The 21,659-nt window shown below is 49.8% G+C and overlaps 1 protein-coding gene across 1 annotated transcript; it reads right to left on the reverse strand.

Annotated features, from left to right (window-relative positions):
• Positions 1-17,503: 17,503 nt before the first annotated feature.
• On the reverse strand, positions 17,504-20,313 carry MID1IP1 (MID1 interacting protein 1). The gene is made up of 2 exons (XM_082498738.1): positions 20,131-20,313; positions 17,504-19,745 (listed from the first exon to the last, which is right to left on the reverse strand). The coding sequence occupies exon 2, from the start codon at positions 19,605-19,607 to the stop codon at positions 19,125-19,127; it is 483 nt and encodes a 160-aa protein (XP_082354864.1). The 5' UTR covers positions 19,608-19,745; positions 20,131-20,313; the 3' UTR covers positions 17,504-19,124.
• Positions 20,314-21,659: the final 1,346 nt, after the last annotated feature.

Consider the following 21,659-nt stretch of genomic DNA (forward strand, 5'->3'; position numbering starts at 1 on the left):
GAAAATATATACTGAGCAAATTTAATTCTAGCTCAGACACACTTAGCCAAATTACAGTACAAAATTTTCTCTGTTTATTGTGTTTCTGCATAAAAGCATTGCAAAAAAGACTAATCCACATTGTTAACTCTATCGAGTTGGTAACAAAGTACACCAGCCAATTCTGTATTTAAGTTTCTAATTCTGAGCTTCTCCACACGCTGAAGAAAGCTTAGCTGTCACAATTTGTGGACCAGTGTCAAAACCTGTAGCTCTTAAACACCTTATTGTGCAGCTCCTGAGTTTTGGGCAATCGAGTTGCAATTTCAAGAGATCTATTCTCAGTGAAGTTGTGGATCAATTTTAACAGCCAAATTAATGAAAACAAAAGGCAGCAGGTCAGATAACTTACAAAACAAGTGTTTGGGAGCCCACCTACATTACTCCTCACAAAGATAACTGTTCTTGGAACTACACCCTCTGAACAATTCAGAACCACGTTACTATTTTTATTGTAAGGGAGGGAGACTTGGGCTCAGAGATTCAGGCTGAGGAGAATTAAAAGGCTAGTTTTTACAGTGATGCATTCTGCTTCCTGGCTAAATCTGTCCTTAGGTCTTACTCAGGACAGATAGAAAGTGTTATAAACTCTCATTTGACACGTAACATAAGTGTTTGTTCCCATGTTTAGTTAACTGTATTCTATTGCTGCTCATGGCCATGGTAACTTTGTCTAGCTGTTTCAAGATATTTCTGCAGCCATTGGAAAAATGGAAATTCCAATATTCCACTTGGGTATAATAGAAACATGAATACCAGAAGCTCTTGAAGCAGAACTCATCCTTCAACTCGTGGGTGGACGCAATAGCTTCCTTGCCTTCATAACATTGTTAGAGAGTCAATGAACTACCACCTCAACCTCCACGTACCCCAGAGAAGGGTGCCAAAAAGGATGAGACTTTAATTTCCCTAAACTCTCCCGTTTTATAGGACATGGAGTACACGAGTCCTTGAGAGCCATGGCTTCAACTAGACACTTGGGTGTTCACATCCAGTGAGCACTACACCATCACTCATTAGGTTAGGAGGATGAGGAAACCATTGGGGGGGTTGTGTGGGAGGTATACAGGTGCTCCCCAGTCAACCATTACATACTGACTGTTTTTAAGGCCACTGATCACGCTCAGACTAACTCTAACATAGTGGATAGATTGCTTCAGGACTTCCCTCAGCCCTTAAGAAATTTTTAGTTATTTCTTTTTCCACCACGGCTAATTACAAGATGTGAGCCAATGCACAAAGACTCTGTCTCTTTTTTTTTGTAGCCATCTTATTCTTATCTAGCCTTGTTTATTTAATGGTGTCTTAATCCAAGCTAATCACATCCCTAGCAGTGAATAATGTTCTAAATGACAATGAGTTATGTTAGCAGGAGGATAATCAGGGGAGAGCAATCCAATCACTTTGACTGTTTTCAGCATACCTTAATCAAAAACAGCAACGAAGAAGACACATTGCAGAGCACTATGTGAGAGGAGTAAAGGATTGCTGACCATACCTGGACCTGCATAAGCAAGCGTGAAGGCAGTGTAGGTCCCTCCCATCAAAGCTGTGCCTTCAGGCTTGCACTGACTTCAGGGCAAGTAACACACGGCTTGTAGGAAATGAGGGGGAGGGATGATGAGGAGGTTGAAGGATGCTGGCTGAAAAGTGTTACCTGGATTTGAAAGCACATTTAAGATCATGAATAAATCATAATTTGTTAGTCCAGCACTAATAGCCTGCACTAGACTCCAGAAAAGTCCTTGGTGGGTCAGCACCATGTTGAGTAAGGCTGGGACTGTGCAGTGTTTCCTTTACTGACCTAAAGAGCAGAAAGAAAGAGGGTACAGGGGGAGGAGCAGGATCCATGTGTTAAGACTTGCAGCGTCTCAGCCGATGCCGAGGACAAAGACAGCGCGTTGCAGAGCTGCACAACCCCTTCTGTCCCCCAAGCTGTTCGTCTTCCAGGAAGGCACAGTATTCTAGATACTGGGTATTTGTTAGCCTTTCGAACACCCCGACAGACAGGCCACATGTCAAACACGCTATTTGCCAGGAAGCACTTTTATTGATTTTTTTTGATAAGAGAGTAAAATATTGGCAAAGGTTTATCTTACTCCTTATCATGAGCATCAACACAGAGCAAATTTCATGCATTAGTCCCGTACTTTTTCAACAATAAAGTAGAAAGCTTAAATAACTTCATTCATCTCGCGGTAATGTTGTTTCTGGAATAGCTGCTTTGTAGCAGTTGTTTGAGCGCTGAGAAGCGACAGATCAGCAGCCAAACAGTACAGCCAGTCCTGGCACTCGGTGGGGATTATTTGGGGCTAGAGAACTGCCCCGTGCAGACACAGGCGCTAGCAACGATTTGCTAAACTGATATGCCCCATCCCAGAGTTGAAAAGTACCCAGACTGGGACCTTTCCTCCATCCGCCTGCACACAGCTCTCAGTTGCTTTAGCCTGAACAATTCAAAACTGTACTGATGAAAAAAAGTACATTTTCTCTTCAACAGTTTCACATCTGCCACAAACACCATGAGAAAACAGGGCAAAGCCTTCTCTGCAGTGGAAAAAAAACCCAACAACTTAACGGACAGCTCTCTTTCAGCAAGCCTTAGGAAAAAAGCCATGTTCCTAAAAAGGCAGTAAATAAACTGAGATTCAGCCTCAAAGAATGCAGGCTGGTATGTTTTGGGGGGAGGGGGAGGGAGGAAAGGGAGGAGTACCAAGTAAGAGGCACTTAAAGTCCTGAAAAAAGCTGAGAATCAATAAACAGACTGAAGAACAGCGAACAAAATGCACCGGGATTGAAAATGAAACAAAAAACCCTCCAGCCCTGGGGAATTTGTGCTGCATATACAGCTGCAATGGCCCAGGAAAAGAAAAACGGAGGGATCTAAATCTGTGTGATGGCTGTGGCCAAAACTCCGCACATCTTTATTTCCCAACTTTAAAAAAAGACCTTAAAGTTTATTTCCCATATCCTACCTTATGGCAAGCTCTCTACGACTGGGATCAAACCTTGAGGAGTCGGTGTAGCTGTTTTCTGCCACTCTCCGGGGCTGTGCCGGCCTGATGGGGTGGGAAGGGACACTACAAGAAAAGGAGACGTAGGAATTTGCTTGGGAAGTTTGTAACTGTGATTTGTATACAACCAAATGCTCTCAGCACCACACCAAGTTTTTAAGAAGTGTGTGTAATGGAATATTTTTATCTGCTTGTATTTTTTTCTTCAAAGTACGTTGCCATAAACCTGCTAGGCTTCTTCAAGCTTGGGATCCTGTTTTTGTAAGACCCTCTTTTCCTGTTGGGGACGTGCTTTAAGCTCTGGGCTGAGCACAGGGAGCTCAGACAATGGATTGTATACACCGCTCCCATCGATGCCTGCCACGGGGCTGAGGAGAAAAATACGATAATCTCACCAGACCCTGCCCATGCCTCGAAAACGTGTGTGCAAGAAGACAGAGCACATGGAAAAGCACCTTGTCTCAGCACAAACGTCCCCCTCGTTACGGCAGATTTCCTTCCGCAGGGGTACCAGCTGCATTGCTGGTCCATGGGGTGCAGTAATATATCTCACATTGACAGCCCAACTGTGGCTGTTTGAGCGGGTCTGGCCCACTCCAGCGGCAGTTTCGCCCGCGGGACTCTGTGTATGACTGCAGTGAGTGGGAGTCAGCGCCTTCACGCTCGAGTGTATTGACCTACTCCTGGAGGAGAAGAGAAACACCAGAGCAAAACCAACGGGCTGCCCCCAGGCACGGGTCTTGCTTACTCTTCCAAGCGCGTTTTCCCTCATCCCAGGTCACTCACAGAAGGGACCTCACCCAGCTCACAGCAGGCAGGTCTCAGCACCCGTCCTGGAGGCATTCGGGCAGTCAATCCGGTCATCGGCCCTTTTCCTTGCTACTCCTCAGCTCTCCTACCCAGTCCCTCAACATGCTTTACCAGCCTGCTCCACTTCTGGGGTGTAAAGCTTAAGAGAAAAGTGAAGTCACATCTAATCTGCATAAAATAATACATTTTATAGTCTGTAATTATTTTCTCCCCTGCACATCCTCACATGTGCCACAGGCTTTTCTCGAGGCCTCAGCTCCACAGCCAGGACTCTCATATCCCCTAGGATGGAAATCTGAAATCACAAAATGATCTCATGCATTTTTCTTTGCTCTGGTTTCAATCTCCCTCCCTTTTTCCAGCATATTTCTAAAATACGAAGCATGCTTCCCAGTGTTCTTTTTTAACACTCTTTCTTCTCCGTTTCAGTTTCAGTGTACTCCTCCTTGCTCTTTCTTTTATCTTGTCTTTTGTCTACCAATCCTCCTTTCCTCCTTCTGTCCTATTTCAAAATCTCCCTATGAGCCAAGCCTACTATCTCTAAAGAGTAGTGCTGTCAACTTTAATAGGAGCTGGATTAACTCCCACGGCTTTCATCTTCCCATCATTTTTTTTCCCCTGCATCCTCTCTCTGTCCTCCCCATCCCAGTTCCTCTCCCCATCTCCGTCTTCTCTGCAACTTGCTTGAACTTTTCTTTCCATCGCTCACCTCACACCCTTCTGCTCCAGCCCCTCCTCGAGTCTTTCCTGCTCTGTTTCCATCTATCCATCTCAAGGCAAACAATCTGCCTAATCTCTAATCTACCATCTAGCCAGCTACTAAGCTTTCCAGTCCACACCCACCGCTGTTGTATGTGAGCACCTAATATATATTAAGATTAGGATCTCTCTTGTTCCCTCCCCCTTTCTTTCCAAACTATGTCGAAAACACTGGTGTGTGGGTTTTCACAGTGGTTCTGCCTCTTCCCTCCATGCCCCTCCCTATCTCTCCCGGAGAAACAGAGAGCCAGAGATGTGGGTTACAGAAAACTGTAGTTACCAGTTACCCTCTTAAATACAAGAAAACTTTACTCTCTCTCTCTCCCCCTCCAAAAAAGGACATGAGGCCTGATGTAATGTCATCCAAGTCAATGGAAAGACTGAGACTCCCCAGGAGCAGGAATGGACCCCTGGGATGAGAGAGATTGACAGGGGATGCGAGAAACAAAGAAATGGGTGTGAGAGAGGACTGTAGAAGATAGGGGAATAAAAAGGGGACATAAGAGGAAGCCCATGTTACCTGAAACATGATCTTCTCCCTTGTAATGAGGACCTCCCTTGAAATCTGTCACCAAAACAAATTGGCACTTCCCAGGGGGTTTTATTCTAGGAGGCTGACCTAGACAGTAGGGTAAAGGAGGATCCACCCTTCATGATCTCAGCTATTTCTTTCTCATAGTTCATAAGAAAGTAATTTCCCCACAGCCACTGCTTCTCCCGGACATCTCTGCTATTCTGGGAAATAAAGCAGAAATGGGCAACTTCGTGCTTCAACCCGAACTGGATCATAGGAGAGGTACAAGCAGGTCTGGAAGGGATTCAGTAGCCCTGACAATAGCAAAGAGCAGTGGGATCCTGCTCCTCTCTGTCCCCAACATCAGGAGAAGACAAAGAGAGACCCTTACTGGAGTCCCTAGTCTTTCCCTAGGACCAGGAGGGAAAGGAAACAACAGAAATCAACAAGGGTGGAGAGATACAAATGTCTCCTATACTCTTCCTAGATGGGAAGAGAGGAGATGTGAAGTAAGGATGAAAGCCTCTTCTAGGTCTCTCTGTGGGCTGTGAAGCATCTGCCTGTAAAAAGCAGTAACAGAATCACAGAACGGTCAGGGTTGGAAGGGACCTCTGGAGATCATCTAGTCCAACGCCCCTCCCTGAGCAGGGTCACCCACAGCAGGTTGCACAGGACAGCATCCAGGCGGGTTTTGAATGTCTCCAGAGTGGGAGACTCCCCAACCTCTCTGGGCAGCCTGTTCCAGTGCTCCGCCACCCTCAAAATAAAGAAGTTCCTCCTCATGTTTAGATGGAACTTCCTATGTTCAAGAACATTTAGGGTAGGGTGCTGGGGATGACATGGGGAGCCAAGGAATGAACACAGCCCTGCAGCTCAGAGATTTCTTCAGTTCCACCATGGAAAAGGGACAAAGGTGGAAGAAATCTTCATACACGTTTTAGAAAACATGCGTCCAGCCCTGGAAGCCTGGCTAGGCTGCTGCAGGCAAGCACTTCTCCAAACAAAACACAGGGGCTAAATGCAAAAAATGCAGTCAGAAAAACCACCCCCAAGTTGCCACCAAGCTTCTTTAAGAAGGAAAAGGAAAGAGAGAGGAAGAAAGAGAATATGTAGAAGGAGAAAGAAGGTAAGAAAAACAGGGTCATAGAAAATGTAATTCAAAATCTCTTAATTCACCAAAATTCAAATCAGCTACGTTCTGTTAAATAAATTGTGCTAGTAAGTTAGAACTGCCTTGACTTGCCTTATCTAGACACCACAGTTCTTTAAGTGCACCAGCTGTAAATTATGTGTATTTGCTATGATGTTCTTGCAATCAGAATTAGGTTTCTGCAGTGTTCGGTTCGCCTCCTTTCCTACAGCAGAAGCTGAGATGGAAATAATGAACAACTCTACACATATGTTACTCACCATTTCCCCTCTCTTGATTACTCAAATTTTCTACTCCAGGCAGTGTAGTTAGTAGCTCTTTCTGCCATGTTGAGGTTTTGCAGCACGTACAACATGACACCGACTGCGTGTCCTAATCTCAGTGCCTAACGCTGAATTAATATAGTGTGTTTTTCCACAGACTTCCATAAATTCAGAGAAATATCTGCAGGAAGGAAAAGACAATAATTCTACATCCATTCAGATGAATTACAACCCCAAAATAATAGCTGGAAACTTGTTTGCAAAAATCAGTAGACTTCAAAAACAGCAGTGTGCAGTTTGGGAAGAAAGATAATTATGTTGATGTGCACAAGAAGGAAAAGGATTGCAGTATAAATAATGCAAGAGGGAAGGAAGAAGGGACATACGAAAAGAACATATTATTGGTAAAAATCAATAACAATCATCGTACAGTTTTTATGAGAACCTATTCTCCTTGAATAGGTGAATGCACAGGAGTGCACCTCCATGGCCTAAAAATCAGAATGTTAAAGAGAAGTAAAGCAGACCATGTTTTTACCACTTGTCAAATAAAGCGCAACATATTTCTGAGTAACTGAGGCAGTATGTCTGCTGGCAAAGTAGCACTGTATAATACTGTCATCTGTATATTGGGGGAACTCAGATCTGCCAATTATGAGAATTCCTAAAATGCCAATTCAGAGGCTGCGTAGAAATTAGTAATTTCATCTGATTAGTAACGCAAGGACTTTTTTCTCTTTCCTGAAAGAACGTCTCCCCTTTCGGGGTCAATTTCTTTGGGCTCTCCACACATCAAACTTCAACCCGAAGAGCTTGTGCCTAACAATTCTGGAGACTGGCTGCGTCAGAGGCCACAGCTGAAGAGGTGTCCTCAGAAAAGCCCCTATCTGATAAATGCCTTGAGTGGCACAGAAATCAGCTTTTCCCTGTTGCCCACAAACTGCTTCTCCCTACTGCTGTGCACTGAAGGGACCCCAGCAGAAGTGACAGATCACGCACTATGTTCTTAATGCACCTCAGGGTGCTCTTCTTTCCCTCCATAAGAGCATCTTGATTTGCTAGTGAAAACTGAAGGATACTTCTGTATCTTCATATATCTTTGCTACTCAAAAATAATGGAAAAGACCTTTAAAATGCATTTGTATTTCCTCTGCAGAGAAAACTGAGAGGTCTGAGGTCAAAGACAACTCACCGTCTCTCTCCGACATTAGTGAACATGTGGCATCTGTACTTAGTTTTGCTCCACATCCTTTAGCATTCTCGCTCCTAACCACTTATGTTTGCTACCTTGAGGCTGGAGCAAAGGTGGCCTGCTTTCGTTCCTTTAAAAACAATTTAGAAAAGGGAAACAAAGAAAAGTGAAGACATTGCTCTACAACAGAAAGGATGACTTGGGAATAGATGCTCAGACAGCACGAGTCACGTTGCTTTTCTAGGAAGGGGCTCTTACTATGCACTGGAGATGGACCACATTACCTTTTTTTATTTTTTTTTACTCAAAATGCTGCCATGAAAACCACACACTGACCCAGCACATGACATTCAGGGTAACTGAATGGAAAGAAGACAAGACAAGAAAGCTTAGCCAACAGAGACTGAACCATCAAGCATCAAAGGTAGTCACATCGTGTTCCCCACAATATGCTCTGACAGTCCCCAGACAGCTGGTTGGTCATATGGTGCCAGTCTCTCTTCCTTGCTTCTAGCTGCTACACGATATTAAAAGGAGGAGGAAGGAAGGGAAATCCCTCCTTAAAATTGTGTGTACAAACAATACTTGCACCAATGCAGATGGAAGGAGATTCTGTCCAAAACACACAGTCACAAGCAGCAAGTGCTTCAGAGCCTGACAGCCAGTCTCCACCGAGCCCAGCTTTCACAGAGAAAGCCGTTGCATGTGGAGATGTCCCCTGGCCACCAGGTCAGAGGAGGAGGAGGGAGCCGGCCTGGTAGCCCCTGAAGCCCAGCCCTTGCCGCAGAGAGAAAGCTCCCACCACCATCAACATCATCAACATCCTCACCCTGCGTGACTGCTTGGTCCAGCCCACAGGCCAGGGCCTTTAGCCACGTATCTGATAGGAACTCTTCCCCAGGATTTTCTGGGTAAGTCATTACGTACATGCAGACCAAAAGGGCACCGTGGACGTCAAGGCATCTTCCTCGCCCTACGTGCTGACTCCACGTCAGATGAGGGCCTGGTGAACAACATCCTCCCCTGCCTCCTACTTTCAGTACGAAGGAAAGCTGGGCAGGAGGGTTGGCCAAGGTCACACAGCCCTCCACAGCAGCTCCCTGGTCTGTGCAACAGTGTCTGGGCACTGTCAGGCACAGAAGGGCTTACAACATCTCCAGGCCTGAGATCTGGTAAAGGATGCAAAGGCAGAATAAAAACATTTAATTTCAAAATATAAAGGTTAGGGGCGGACCTGCTGGGAAGTAGCTCTGAGGAGAAGGATCTGGGGGATCCTAGTAGACAGTAAATTATCCATGAGCCAGCAATGTGTCCTTGTTGCCAAGAAGGCCAATGGAATCCTGGGCTGCATAGGGAAGAGTGTGACCAGTAGGTCGAAGGAGGTCATTCTCCCCCTCTACTCTGCACTGGTGAGGCCACAACTGGAATACTGTGTCCAGTTTTGGGCTCCCCAGTTCAAGAGGGACAGGGAACTGCTGGAGCAAGTCCAGTGAAGACCAACTAAGATGATTAAGGGCTTGGAGCATCTGCCTTATGAGAAAAGGCTGAGAGAGCTGGGACTCTTTGGCCTGGAGAAGAGAAGGCTGAGGGGAGACCTTATTATGGCATACAAGTATCTAAAGGGTGGGTTGAAGGAGGTTGGAGCCAGGCTCTTTTCAATGGTTCCTAGTGACAGGACGAGGGGTAACGGGCAGAAGTTGGAACATAGGAAGTTCTGTTCAAATACATGGAAAACCTTCTTTACGGTGAGGGTGACAGAGCACTGGCACAGGCTGCCCAGGGAGGTTGTGGAGTCCCCTTCCCTGGAGATTTTCAAGACCCGCCTGGATGCAGTCCTGAGTAATGTGCTCTGGGCAATCCTGCTTTAGCAGGGGAGTTGGACTAGACGATCTCTAGGTCCCTTCCAACTCTGAAAATTCCGTGATTCCGTGATTCCGTGATTCTTGTGCCATTCTCTTCACCCAACAAGCCACGGCAGTGCAAAGGAACATAGTTGTCCGTGCTTTCACACCAGAGCTCTCAGCTCTCTAAAATGGTGCTTACAGCCTGACAAAAGCATGTTATTCTTGCAAGCACTGAACTGCTCAGCATTTCTTTTAGAAAGAGTTCACATACTATGCAAGGTTGACTTCAGGACCCAGAGGAGATAAATCAGGTTGGAAGAGCACTGTGGATCAGCACCCTTGTTCCCACTACAGCGGTTTCCTTTCTGCTCTCCCTTCCCACGAAGGCAGCATCCCCTGGGAATATCAACAGGCAATCTCTCCTCCTCTTTCCTGACGTACAAGCTCCTGCCTGCACCTTCCTGTGTTTTCCAGGCAGCTGCTCTAAAAGTAAGGAGGAGAAAGAAGACGAGAGGTGGAGCGGGCCATGGCAAGACTCCAGTGCCACAGGGAGGGGACGAGAGGGAGCCTGGCTGGGAAAGCCATCGCCACGCAGCGCTGCCTACCCAGCAGAGATAATCGGGCAAAATTGGCTGGGAGAGGCTGCCTGCCGCAGCTCTCCACCCGCTCTGGTCGCAGCTGCAGCAACAGAAGACTTCGCCGTACACAGCAATGGGGAAGCAAAAGAAGAAGCCTGGTTCTTCCTGTTGCACAGCCAGATCCCACTTCCTGCAGAAGGCCAGCTGAGCCAGAGGAGAGAATGGTGCAGAAATCTGCGCTCCTCTAAATCACAGCCCCCAAGAGAAATGGTTTCTGCCTCATCAGTGGTCTCCAAGGCTGCTTGCTGAGAAGGGCTCTCCACAAAATCCTCTGCCTTTTTACCCAGTAGCAACTTTGAGGGCTATCAGAGACCTTATTTTTAATCCTCTGAGCGGCTTCAAGTTCACTTCTTGAGGTTCCTTGAAGAGTTGTTTCAGTCCCTTCAGGAGCAACCTGCTCTCCTGGCTCTCAGCCCTCTGGTCGCAGCCTTATTTTGCATGGAATCCTTTAATTAGAGAGCAAGAGAGACCTTGTGCTCGGGGCACTCTCAGGGAGGGCAACTCCTGGGCTCCCATCCCTGTGTCAAGGCCTGGGACTCGGCGTGCCGTAGGTGCCTGCACACAAGATGAACCCAGTGTTCCTGTTGTTCTTTCCTCTTTCCCTCCCACGCACTCCATAAATATTCAAGCCTCCCCTACTGAGCGAAATCGCTACCATGGTGTATTTGGCATCTCTGTCCCATAACACCTTCTGGGTGCTCTCTCCAGGGAGCTGGGACACAGCACTTCACGCAGGCCTCTCCTCCCTGGGAAGACATCTGGCAGCTGTAGCAGGGCAACAGCATCGCTGTCGGCTGTGCTCTGAAGAAGCCGAGTACCTTGCTCTTAAAGAACACATGGAAGCATCTCCTCTTGGTGACGGCCACCGTGAGGGGATGGAGGCATCCGAGCACCAGAGGGCGGAGGTGTAACCAGCCCCGTCTCCTCAGTGCTTGCACCAAGTGGTTCATGCCAAGTCCTGCTCCAGTCTGCACAGAAGGACAGCCCATGCTGCCTCCTTAGGGACCGCAGGCTCCGGCACAAGGATCCCGTGCCTGGGACAGAGGTGGCTCAGGCACGCTGCCGTGCCTGAGCTCTGCTCGGGATCTGGGCCTGAGCAGCCGGCGGTTTCAGGGATACTCAAACTCACCAGCGTACAAACCTCTTTTGAAGAAGGGACTCAGACAACACTTTTACAACCCGCTTAATCCGATCTACGTGGAAGTGGCTGCCAAGGGGAGAGGTCCCACTCTGCCTCCTGGCAGCGTGTTCCCAACCTTTCCTCCTTACCGGTCCCACAGCTAATGTGGCCACATCTTCTGCTGAATGAGGGAATTAGTACAGCTGAAAGCTTTTTTCCTCTGCTAGTTTTCAGCTGGATCAGCTCCCTGGTCTGGTAACTCCATCGCTGCATGAGCACTGGTGCCAGCACAACGGGAACGGAGAGTTCACAGGGACAGGGGTGGGGACCAGCCCTCTTGATGTTGCATAGGCTGAAGCCAGTCAAGAAATAGCCACCTCTGGGTCATAAAATACATAGCCCTTTGAAAATATCGCATGTGTGTTCTCGGTTTGGTTTTAAAAATAAGACTTACATGACTGCATTCACCTAAATGAAGAATTATTTTAGTCTTTGCTAAATATTGTACTAACAACACCAGTGAAAGCTGAAAGAAACCCACCATCTCTTTCATTAAAACCAGACATCTCAACTTCTTTAAATGAGGCATTTTTGGCATTAGGTTGAACTTGAATACAAAAACCAGCATCACAAATGCAAAGACCATGATCTGCCAGCTCCCTTGCTTTTCCTTGTTGCTGTACAGGCTCGCTACAGGGTGTATTTTCCTCTCAGTGTGAGTGTGACGCTACAATTAATACTAATGGCAATTATTAGGGCACATCAAAAGATGAGCACAACACACACTAGCAACAGAAACCAGCTTTCTGCATTGTTGGCTCTGCCTTCAGCACAGCTATTTAGGCACTCTGATATTTCTCCAAGTACGGATTGGTGATCAGCCATCACTATTAAAATATTTTCCAAAAAAGCAGTGCCTCCGCATGAAAAGTAACAGGTTAATAAAAGGAGCCAGGTTTAATTACATGATTCAAACAAGGAAATATAATGAAATCACCTAATACGCTGTTATTACCAATTACAGTTCAGTTCAAAACGGAGAGCTGTCTGGGTGATGAAATGAGCTCGGTTTATTAGGAATTTCAGGAAGGCAAAGTCTCAGAGAGATGGGAAAGGGAATTGGGAGGGACACAGAGACAAGTCCATAGGAGAAACGGCCTTCAGGGAATGAAGAAAGAGTATGTGAAGAGAAGGGGACGGAAGAAGAGAAGGAGACGTGGAAGACGGAAGAAGAGAAGGAGAAGCACACGTGGAAAAGCAAGAAGCAAGGCAGGTGGCTTGAGACATCTCGAGTATTACCCACTGGTGGGGACTCAGATAAAAAAATCTGTGTGAAGTCGATAACTGTTTGACTCAAAGAAAGGCTGGGGCACGTCCCTTGTGTGGGCTGTTCATGGCTGCAGGCGGAGGCTCCTCTGTGGTTAGCGAGCTTGATAACCGTATTGAGTTGGTGGCTTTGTCGGCCTCTAGCTTTGGCGCTCTACGTGGGCGAGTTTGTAACTAGCCCTGCAAAAAAGTCAAATACTGCTGTACTTGTCAGCGTACTCTCGTGCGTGCCTGCCTAGCTCTTCAGTCAGTGGCACACAATCAGGCCCAAGAAGTACGCGCCATGAGAAGTACACGCATTGCCATTTCAAAAGGGTCTGCTAATAAGGACGAAATGCCAACTAACTTGGTCCAGAGCACAGGAAGCTCTGTAGGTTGCTTATCCCGCCTGAAAACGGCAGAAAACCAGATTTCAGTTCCAGGTTGCCAGGGGAGGACGCTCATTCCCCTCTTTGTGATGACAAGTCTGGGGAAGCCATTTCAAATGTGACTGAGATGAAACAGTCTCTCAGAAGCACAGGTATTAAAAGTTGAAAAAATGCTTTTGCTGAGGTATGTCTAATTCAGACCTTGTGTCTCCTGGGATCGGCATTTAGACGGTCTACCTGAAAAAAAAAGATGTTGCACTGAAATATTTGAGAACTAAAACTATTTCTTTGCATACAAAAAAAAATCACTCTCAGATTCCAGTAAAATCTCCTCCGCGTGTGGTGTAAGTGAAACCAGCTGACTGGTCAGGCTTCCTACAGACCCGTAAAAAAAAAGCAGGAAGGATGTAGTCTATCTAACATATCTAATCTCTGCACTGAAACAGCCTCCATCCATGCAACATCTGCTTGTTGGCAGATGACTCAGCAAGTCTTTAGTCTGTCAAATCCCAGGTGTTTTGATAAACCACCAAAGCTGTCAACTTGGACCTCAAATAAATGTTTTCTGCCCTCCGTGTGGTGGAAAGCCTTTGTGCATGGGCACCAGCCCTCCAGCTCAGGAGGGGTGAAAGGATGCTCCATCATTTCTCTTTCTTTGCTCCCAGGGAAACAACACGTCAGTTATGGGGTGAGAAACCTCCCCGTTGCCTTTCTCCCTCCCCACCACAGCACGATCCAGACGAAGTCCCTGAAGGAAAGCTTCACTTTGCATCCCTCTTCCCGCTCCAGCTCGTATGCCAAGGACCAAACAGCAATCCCACAGCAGGGGGTTGCTGTGCTGCTGCGCTATACTCTGAATCACGGCTTTAGGCGCTCTGCCCGTCTGCTCAGTTCAAACACGGATGAAGAAGGAGATGCACTTAAGAAGGCTCAGCTAGACTTAAGTGGTGTGTCTGTGCCTGTGGGACATCAACCCTCTTGTTTGTCACCCAAAGTTGCTAAGGTAAAACAGGCCAGAACAAAAAGAAAGAATTCTATTAGAATCAGGCATATGTAGATAAATGTGATAAAAAGATACAATGCTTTAATTGATACTATGACAAACCTTACAAACATCACGAGGCAAGCTCATTTACTGCTTTGTGATTTAATACAGAGGCACCTGCTTTGTCTCTGAGCTCTCCGAGCTTTTTCTGTGCCATCTCTTCTGGAACAAAATTCACATGCACAAAAACTAGAAGGTGTTTTCCTCATTCCGTCACTCTGGGTCAAGTAAGTATGAGTGTGTTTGAACAGGGAAGGAATATTACTTTTTATAAAGAGTATCGATTCCGGCAGCTGGTTACCAACAAAAAGATATACAATTACTGCAGTCCTATTTGCAAATTTCCTTTTGGAAAGGAGTTTATAATTTCGTTCCTTCAAACGAATTTTGACCCAAACCCGTCATGCAAGACTGAGGTCTGGAAGGAAAATGATTTTGCAACATTAGAACTAATGCATTCAGGTATTTCTTCTTGTTTTGAGGTGACAATAACTAATAACAGGAAAATGCACGCAGAGCTGGAACTGCTTTTGCAATGCTTACCTTGCTTGCACTCCCTTCAGATTTTATGGCAGTTTATAACCTACCATGCTCTTCTTTTTTCCCCTGTGTGTATTATCAGCTCAGATCTTTGAGCTCTTTGGAATATAGTACCCAGCACACTGTTAGCCAGATATAAATAATAAAAATATATGAATTTTAAAGATATAAATAATAAAAAGGAGCACTTCCAGATAATCCCCGCCCCATATTCAGTGCTTCGGGGAAGTGGGAGAAAATCACTGCAGACTATTCCACAAAGAGATAAGCCGCATACCAAACCCATAGGCACAAAGAGGAGAGGCTTTCTACCCCTTTCTTTTTTCCTTGTTTTTTTTTTTTTTTCCTGGTAGAACAGGGTGCAGAGCTTAACTCCGTAATAATGAGAACCTAATATAACCTTCCATCCGGCCATTAACGGTAGCGCATCTTTCAGCGAAGCTGAGCTACTGATGACTCCTGCGTCTTGGTGCAAGAGCCCATGGGGAGGAGGGGGGTGGGGGGTGGGAAGCAGGAAACAAACCACAAAACACAGATATCTTGATCTATTTAAAACCTTCTGGAAGAAAAAGCTTTCAGAGGGAAAGTAGGAAGATGACAGCCAAGCCTGACTCAGCCTCATCTGCCCCCGTCCACCATGCACGGACCAGAGCGTGCCCTTTGCAGCAGCAGCAGCAGCAGCAGCCGGGGTTCGTGCGCCGGGAAGGAAGCCGAGGAGAAACGCGGCAGGTGGGTCTGCTCCAAGTGGGTGTCACGATACCGATTTCAGACCTTTAACCCGCTCCTGGGCAGAAAGGGGCATGGCAGCCGGCTTCTGGAGGGGAATGGGGAAAACCTTACGGTGCCAGAGAGGCAGAAACGGTTCCTGAAAGGCAGCCGTAACCCAGAGCACACCTGCCAGCCTTTGAAAGGCTGTTCTTTCCATGGAACTCACTCCCATCCCCAACACCCTGATTTTTATACACACACATATACACACCTTGAGACAAAAGCTTGCCACTCACCTCTTCCCCCCCCCCCCCCCCCATTTGCTCTCCCGTTCTTTTGTATACATAAACCCCAGAGTTGACTCATGAACTATAATGACACATACTGGGCACTTTTATATATTAACTGATGCATCCCATGAGGAATGTCCTTGAGGCTCCTTGGCTGTAACATACCCTTCTGCTGTAATCAATTTGTAAGTGCAAACTGTTCTGAATCTCATTATTTATTACTCTTCTAATGTCTGCCTTACTGTACATTGAGCCTATTGAGCTAAAAATGACAACTGTTTCTCACGGTGCATATGTATATTCCCCTGGTTTGTGCCTGATTACTGCAGTTTGGCAAGTCAGCTGTTTGTCCGTGTCTGGCTTGGAGACAAAGTTGCTTATCAAAATATTTGACATCATAAAGATACTTTTACGTTAGACTGATGTCATTTGTCGTTATCACTTACACATATCAGAATCATTTTACCGGGGCAGACTAAAGGTTTGCTGAACTCGGTATCCAATCAGGAGCACTTAAAATGATCCTGTCCTTCAAAAGAAAACATAACTCCTAATAACAAACCTAATTGTATTATGTAGCACCACTAATGGAAATTTTTCCCAGTTCAGCATCCAAGGCACAAAATCTGAGTGCTGAGCCTCTGCCATCTCATCTTTGCTTACTGCAGCGTCAGGAGCTACTTCCATAATTGCCCGACCACCCCGTCTTTCAGGTCAAGTTGTTTTCCTCAGCAGCCAACAGCCCAGTCCCATCCCTCGTCCTTCACGTGAAAAATACATCCTCAGTTTTATCTGCTGGGTTCCTCACTCCCCCCCCACCTTGCATCACAAGATCGCCTTCTTGATCCCGAGCGCCTCAATCCTCTCCCGCCGCCTTGAAAAAGGGGAATTCTAAAGCAGCCCCCAGGTGGGAGGTGGGGGCGTCTCTTCTGCTGCCCTCAGTCTCAGCGGTTTTCGCTGTGGCTGCACTGGCATCCCCCGGGCTGTCGCCAGCCATTGCGGCCGGGCACCCGCATGCGCAGTTCGGCAGCCACGGGTTAGTCACCCCGGCAAGGCAAACCCCTGAGTCGCAGCACCATCCTTCCTCCTCTGTTACCCAGAGCTTTACTTGTGAGGAAACGCCTCCTTTGCTGCCAAATAGCACTGTTTTTTAGCTGCACAGCGCTGGTTTCCAGCTGCTCCCTCACCACAACTTTTCTCTCGCCTTTTTTTTTTTTTTTTAAGGATGCAAAGGGAATGGATGTAATATTCACGGTGATACTGCACTAATTTTTCCGGTGTTACTCATAGTCTAAATCAGCATCACATTGTCTCTTGTGCAACGTTTAAACAGCATTGTCTAAATCCGCGCCAGGAGAAGTCACCGGGCATTCAAAAGGAGCGCTGCTGGAACCGTGTTCGCTGCTTGTGCCTGAAGTTTTACCAGCGCTCACGAGCAGAGGCTGTAATGTGGTTTTCAGGCGGCTGAGTGCAAGGCAGAAGGGCACCAGGCAGCAGAATGGGCTCTCCCTCCCACCCTCGCCTTCAGGAGAATAAAACTTTTACTGGGAGAACAAAACTTCCAATGTTCAGCATAGGGCACTGCATCTTTCGTGTTGCATTAGTGAGACTACAGCAAGACTGGCGAGCTGACATGTTAGGAAACCAGGGTAATCCCTCTCCTCGTTCCTGACTTTTTTTCCTGGCATCTTCCCAAGAGAGGAGGGGAAGAGGAGTTAAAAACATTACGAAAAGAATAAGCGTCGCCAAGCTAAAAAATCATCCAGCCTTACAAAGTTCTTCTTTACCCTAGAAGGGAAAAGCCTTCCAAAATAAGTATTTTTAAACATACATGTTTGCATAGTTAAAACAATCAGCCTACATCTGCCAACTAGTACCATGTCTGGACTGCTCAGGCTTTACTACAATATTCTAACATGTGCTGAAAAACAAATTGCTAGGGAATATCTGGATTTAAGCAAAAATACCGTTAGAGTTGAGAGAAAAATTATTGTTTTTAAAAGAAAAAAAAAACAAAAAAAACAACACAACACCAAACAAGCTCTAAATCTGATGGCAATCTTACAAAGTGAAATTTCAGTATAAGGAGAGGTCTACAAACTTGGCATTTCAGTGCCTGAGAAGAAAACTTCATACGTTATGGAAGGACATACATATTTATTAAATGGCTATCCTCCGTGATATGCACATATTGTATTGGAATCGGTAAGTACACTTTTAATATTAGAACTTAGTATTAGAACACGAGATAGACACCCAATTCCGAGGCACATTACTTCAGCAAATGAAAAAAAAAATGCAGAAAGAAATCAATACCATTTGGATAACATAAAACCAATTAATTCATAGTATCCAAGGATTACAAAGGAAAGAAAGTAATGAAAGAGATGGGGGCGGCAAGTATCCCAGACCTATTCGGAGGGAGAGAAAAGAGCTCCCCCCCCCCAGTACATTAAGCTACTTCCCGAAAAAAGCAAGTCATTCCTCGGCTTTGCTCCAACCTCCATGAATCGCTGCCTGCAATGCAACCATGACTGGATCTTCTCGGATTTTGTTAAAGGGGCACTGACCTTCACACCAGCATTCCCACAGAGCAACTGGACTGTCCGGCTGGGAACAGCTTATCAAAACTCAGGCCATATACGGTGCAGTTAATACAGTCATTCATCCATTTTAGATATGCCGAGTTATCATCACTACATAATTGCTCCCTTTAAAAAAAAAAAAAAAAGCCACAAAAAGCCCTGTCTTGAGCCCTCTCTTGCACATGCAGAGCTGTGTCTAGTAAGGTAGCTCTGGAAATAACTCAGAACAGAAGAATTCCAGATGTTAAAAATATCATTTAATTAAAGAAATGTAAATCATACCAAAAAGTTTAAGTCACTTTTAGTTAATACATTTGCATTTATTTTAGAATATACTCTACATCTGAGTAAAAAAAGTTTTAAATAAAACTCCAATACATGTACAACCGTGGGCCCTGCCATCCGTCCCGCGACGGAGGGATGCTCGTTAGCCCGCTGGCTTCCCGCCCGGGGTAACAGAAACAATTTTATGCCAGTTTTTGTTACGTTCATCGGCTTGCGTCGAGCCTCCTATCCGCCAGCTACGCCACCGCCTCGTACACGTACGGGTTCGGCCTCCCCGCCGGGGGAGGCACACACACCGGACCGTACAATTAAAAAAAAAAAAAAAAAAAAAGCAGGAGGGGGAGGGGGAATAATTAATAAACTAGTACTGATTAATTTACATCTCTCTCTCTCTCTTGCTTGTGCGTTGGTAGAAAACCGGCTGCAGTCCTGGGAGGGCGCAGGGGAAGCCCCCAGCCCCGGAGGCGCAGCCCTCCGCTGCCCCCCGCCCGCGGCGGCAGCGCTGCCGGGGTTGGGGGGGGGGAGGGGGCGACGGGGGGACAGACGGACGGACAGACGCGCCGCTGCCGCTCCCGCCGGCGGGCCGGGCGCCCCCTTTTCCCCCCATCCACCCCCTACCCCCCCCCCGGGGCGCTCACTGCCCCCAGCTGCTGAAGCCGATCTCCTGCTTGTATCTGTTGGTGAGGACGTTGGCCTTGCGGGTGAGCTTGGAGAGGACCGAGTGAAGTCCGCTGAGGTGGTAGTGGAACTGCTTCTCCAGGTCCTCCTCTCCCTCGCCCTCCTCCAGCTTGTCCTTCTTGCGGGCCGCCTCCTCCCCCGCCGGCGGCGGCTGCACCACCCCCCACTCGATGTCGTTGCGGATGGACTTGAGCAGCATGTAGTGGCTGTACATGTCCCGCCGGGAGAAGTAGGCGCCGGGGTCGCCGGGCGGCAGGGCGGCCTCCCGGGGCGGGCAGACGGCGCCCGCCGCGTCCAGCTCCTCCAGCAGCAGCGGCACGTCGCGCAGCAGGCTGGGCACCATCACCGTCTGGTCCATGTTGTTGACGGCGCCGATGAAGCGGTTCATGGCGTTGAAGAGGGAGTACTTCTGGCTGTACGAGTCGCAGATCTGCATCATGCCGGCGGGCGGGCGGGGAGGGCGACCTCAAACGAAGCGCGTCGGACCGCGGGGATCCCTCCGGCGGCGGCGGCGGCGACGACCTCCTTCTCCTCCTCCTCCGCGGGCTGTGCTGGGCGGCTGCTGGCGAGCAGAGTCCTGCGGGGAAGACGGTGGGCGCCGGGTTAGGGGCTGCTCTCCCTCCCTCCCCCCAGCCCGCCTTCTCGTCCCGTCCCCTCCCGTCGCCGCCTTTATCCCCGGCCCCATCTCCTTTTTTAGCCTCCCCCCCCTTCTCCGCACCCCGCACCCCGCCCCGGCCTCCCGGTGCCGCCACCGGGGCTTGCTGCTGCTGCTCCCCGCCGTACAAAAAAAGCCAAAAGGCAGAAACTCACCCCAACCCACCCCCCCCGGCAACCCCACCCGGGACCCACGCGTGGCGCGGAGCTACAGCCAGCAAATTAAAATTCCAGCGATTCCACCACCCCACCGTGACCCGGCCCCGAGCCGCCGCGGGGTGGGGGGGGGGTGGGGGGAAGGCACCCACCGTGCCCCGGGAGGTGCTCCCCGCCGCGCCGTCAGCCCGCCGCCGCCCGTGGCTGCGCTCCCATCCCCGGCGCCGTATTTATAAGCGCCTATCTTCAAACAAGGTGTTCCCCAGTGCCACCCCCCGCGCCGCCACGGCAGATAAAGGCGGCGGGCGGCGGCCACGCTGCCGCGGCTCCGCCTCTCACCCCCCACCGGGGGAGGGCACCGCGACGGGGAGGGAGGAAGGCGGAGGGGGGGGGGGGGGGGGAAGGGAGAGCGGCGGGACGGGACCGGCCCGCCTGCGCCGACGGCACAGAGGGCCCCGCGGGCACCCCGCTTGGCGAGTGGCACCCCGGCGGCGCGGGGTGGAAACTGCGGGGTCTCCGGGGGAGCTCCGTCCCGCGCCCCCGCCCTCAGAGAAGGGACCGGCGGGTGCAGATACCCACCCCCCCCACCCCGCGGGCGGGGGGGCGGCAGCGAGTGGCATGGCGCTGCTGACCGAGCGGTGCTTCACCACCGCCCGCTCCTCCCTCAGCCCCCAGGGCGAGCGGCTCCGAGGCAGCCGCCCCCCCCGCCTTCCCCCGGCCGGGCTGCTCCCCGCCGGGCGGGGGAGCGTGAGGCGCAGCTACAGCGGGGCGGGGCGGGGGCAGAGTGATTGACAGGGCAGGCGGCGGGGACACGCGGGACCCGCGTGCTGCCCGCGTTCGCCCAGCCCGCTCATTGGCTGCCGGGCGCGCGGCGAGCGTGATCGGCCGTGCTGCGCTGCTCCGCACCGCCCTCCCGCCCGCCCGCCGCTTCGCGTGCCCCAGCGGTGATTCGAGCGGGGCCGCAGGGAGGGCGGCGGGGCACCCGGCCAGGCTCGCCTGGCCGCCTCCCTGCCGGCCTCCCGCGCCTCGCCTTGCCTCGCCTCGCCGTGCCAGCCCCGGGGGAGCCGGCGCGCCCCTTCCCTGGCGGCCTTTGTGTGCCGGCCAGGGCTGCGGAGGGGCCGGCTGGCAGCGGCCGCGGGGCGGCCGGCATCACCCCACAGCCTCACCTCCGGGCCCAGCCAATCGTCGGGCCGCCCAGCGGCCCGGCTCTGCCGCCCTCCGCCAATCAGCGAGCCTGGAAGCAGCAACCAATCGGAAACAACAACACTCTCCCGCACCCCCCTACCGCCCCCCAACCCCCCCTTTCCGGCCCCGTCCGCCGGCTCGCGCGGCCCTGGTAACAGGCGAGTTGGCTGCAAGAGCCGCCGTGGGTCACGTGGGGCAGAACGGCTTGGGGAGGGGGGGTGGGGTGTTGAGCCTGTTGCCGTGGCAACGGATCAACCAATAGGCGTTGGCGGAGGCTCCGCTGCCGCCGCCGGGGCCTGCGCGGCGCCGGGGAGAGTGCGAGGAGGCGCTGGTGCCACCGGCAGCGGTGGCGGCGGGCGGAGCGGGTGTCCCGGAGCTCGGCCTCACGAGGGCCCGCCCGCCGCACCGCGCTCCCGCTCCGCCTGCGCCTCCCCAGTGCCTGCCTGTAGCGGCGGCCCGGCCTGCCGTCCCCGCCGTGGCGGGGGCCGCTGCGCTC

This window comes from Vanellus vanellus (assembly GCF_965231255.1).
Source record: "Vanellus vanellus genome assembly, chromosome: 1".
Classification (NCBI taxonomy): domain Eukaryota; kingdom Metazoa; phylum Chordata; class Aves; order Charadriiformes; family Charadriidae; genus Vanellus; species Vanellus vanellus.

Excerpts from the sequence above, each read along its gene's own strand:
- MID1IP1 (XM_082498738.1), bottom strand. The coding sequence starts at position 19,607 with ATGATGCAGATCTGCGACTCGTACAGCCAGAAGTACTCCCTCTTCAAC.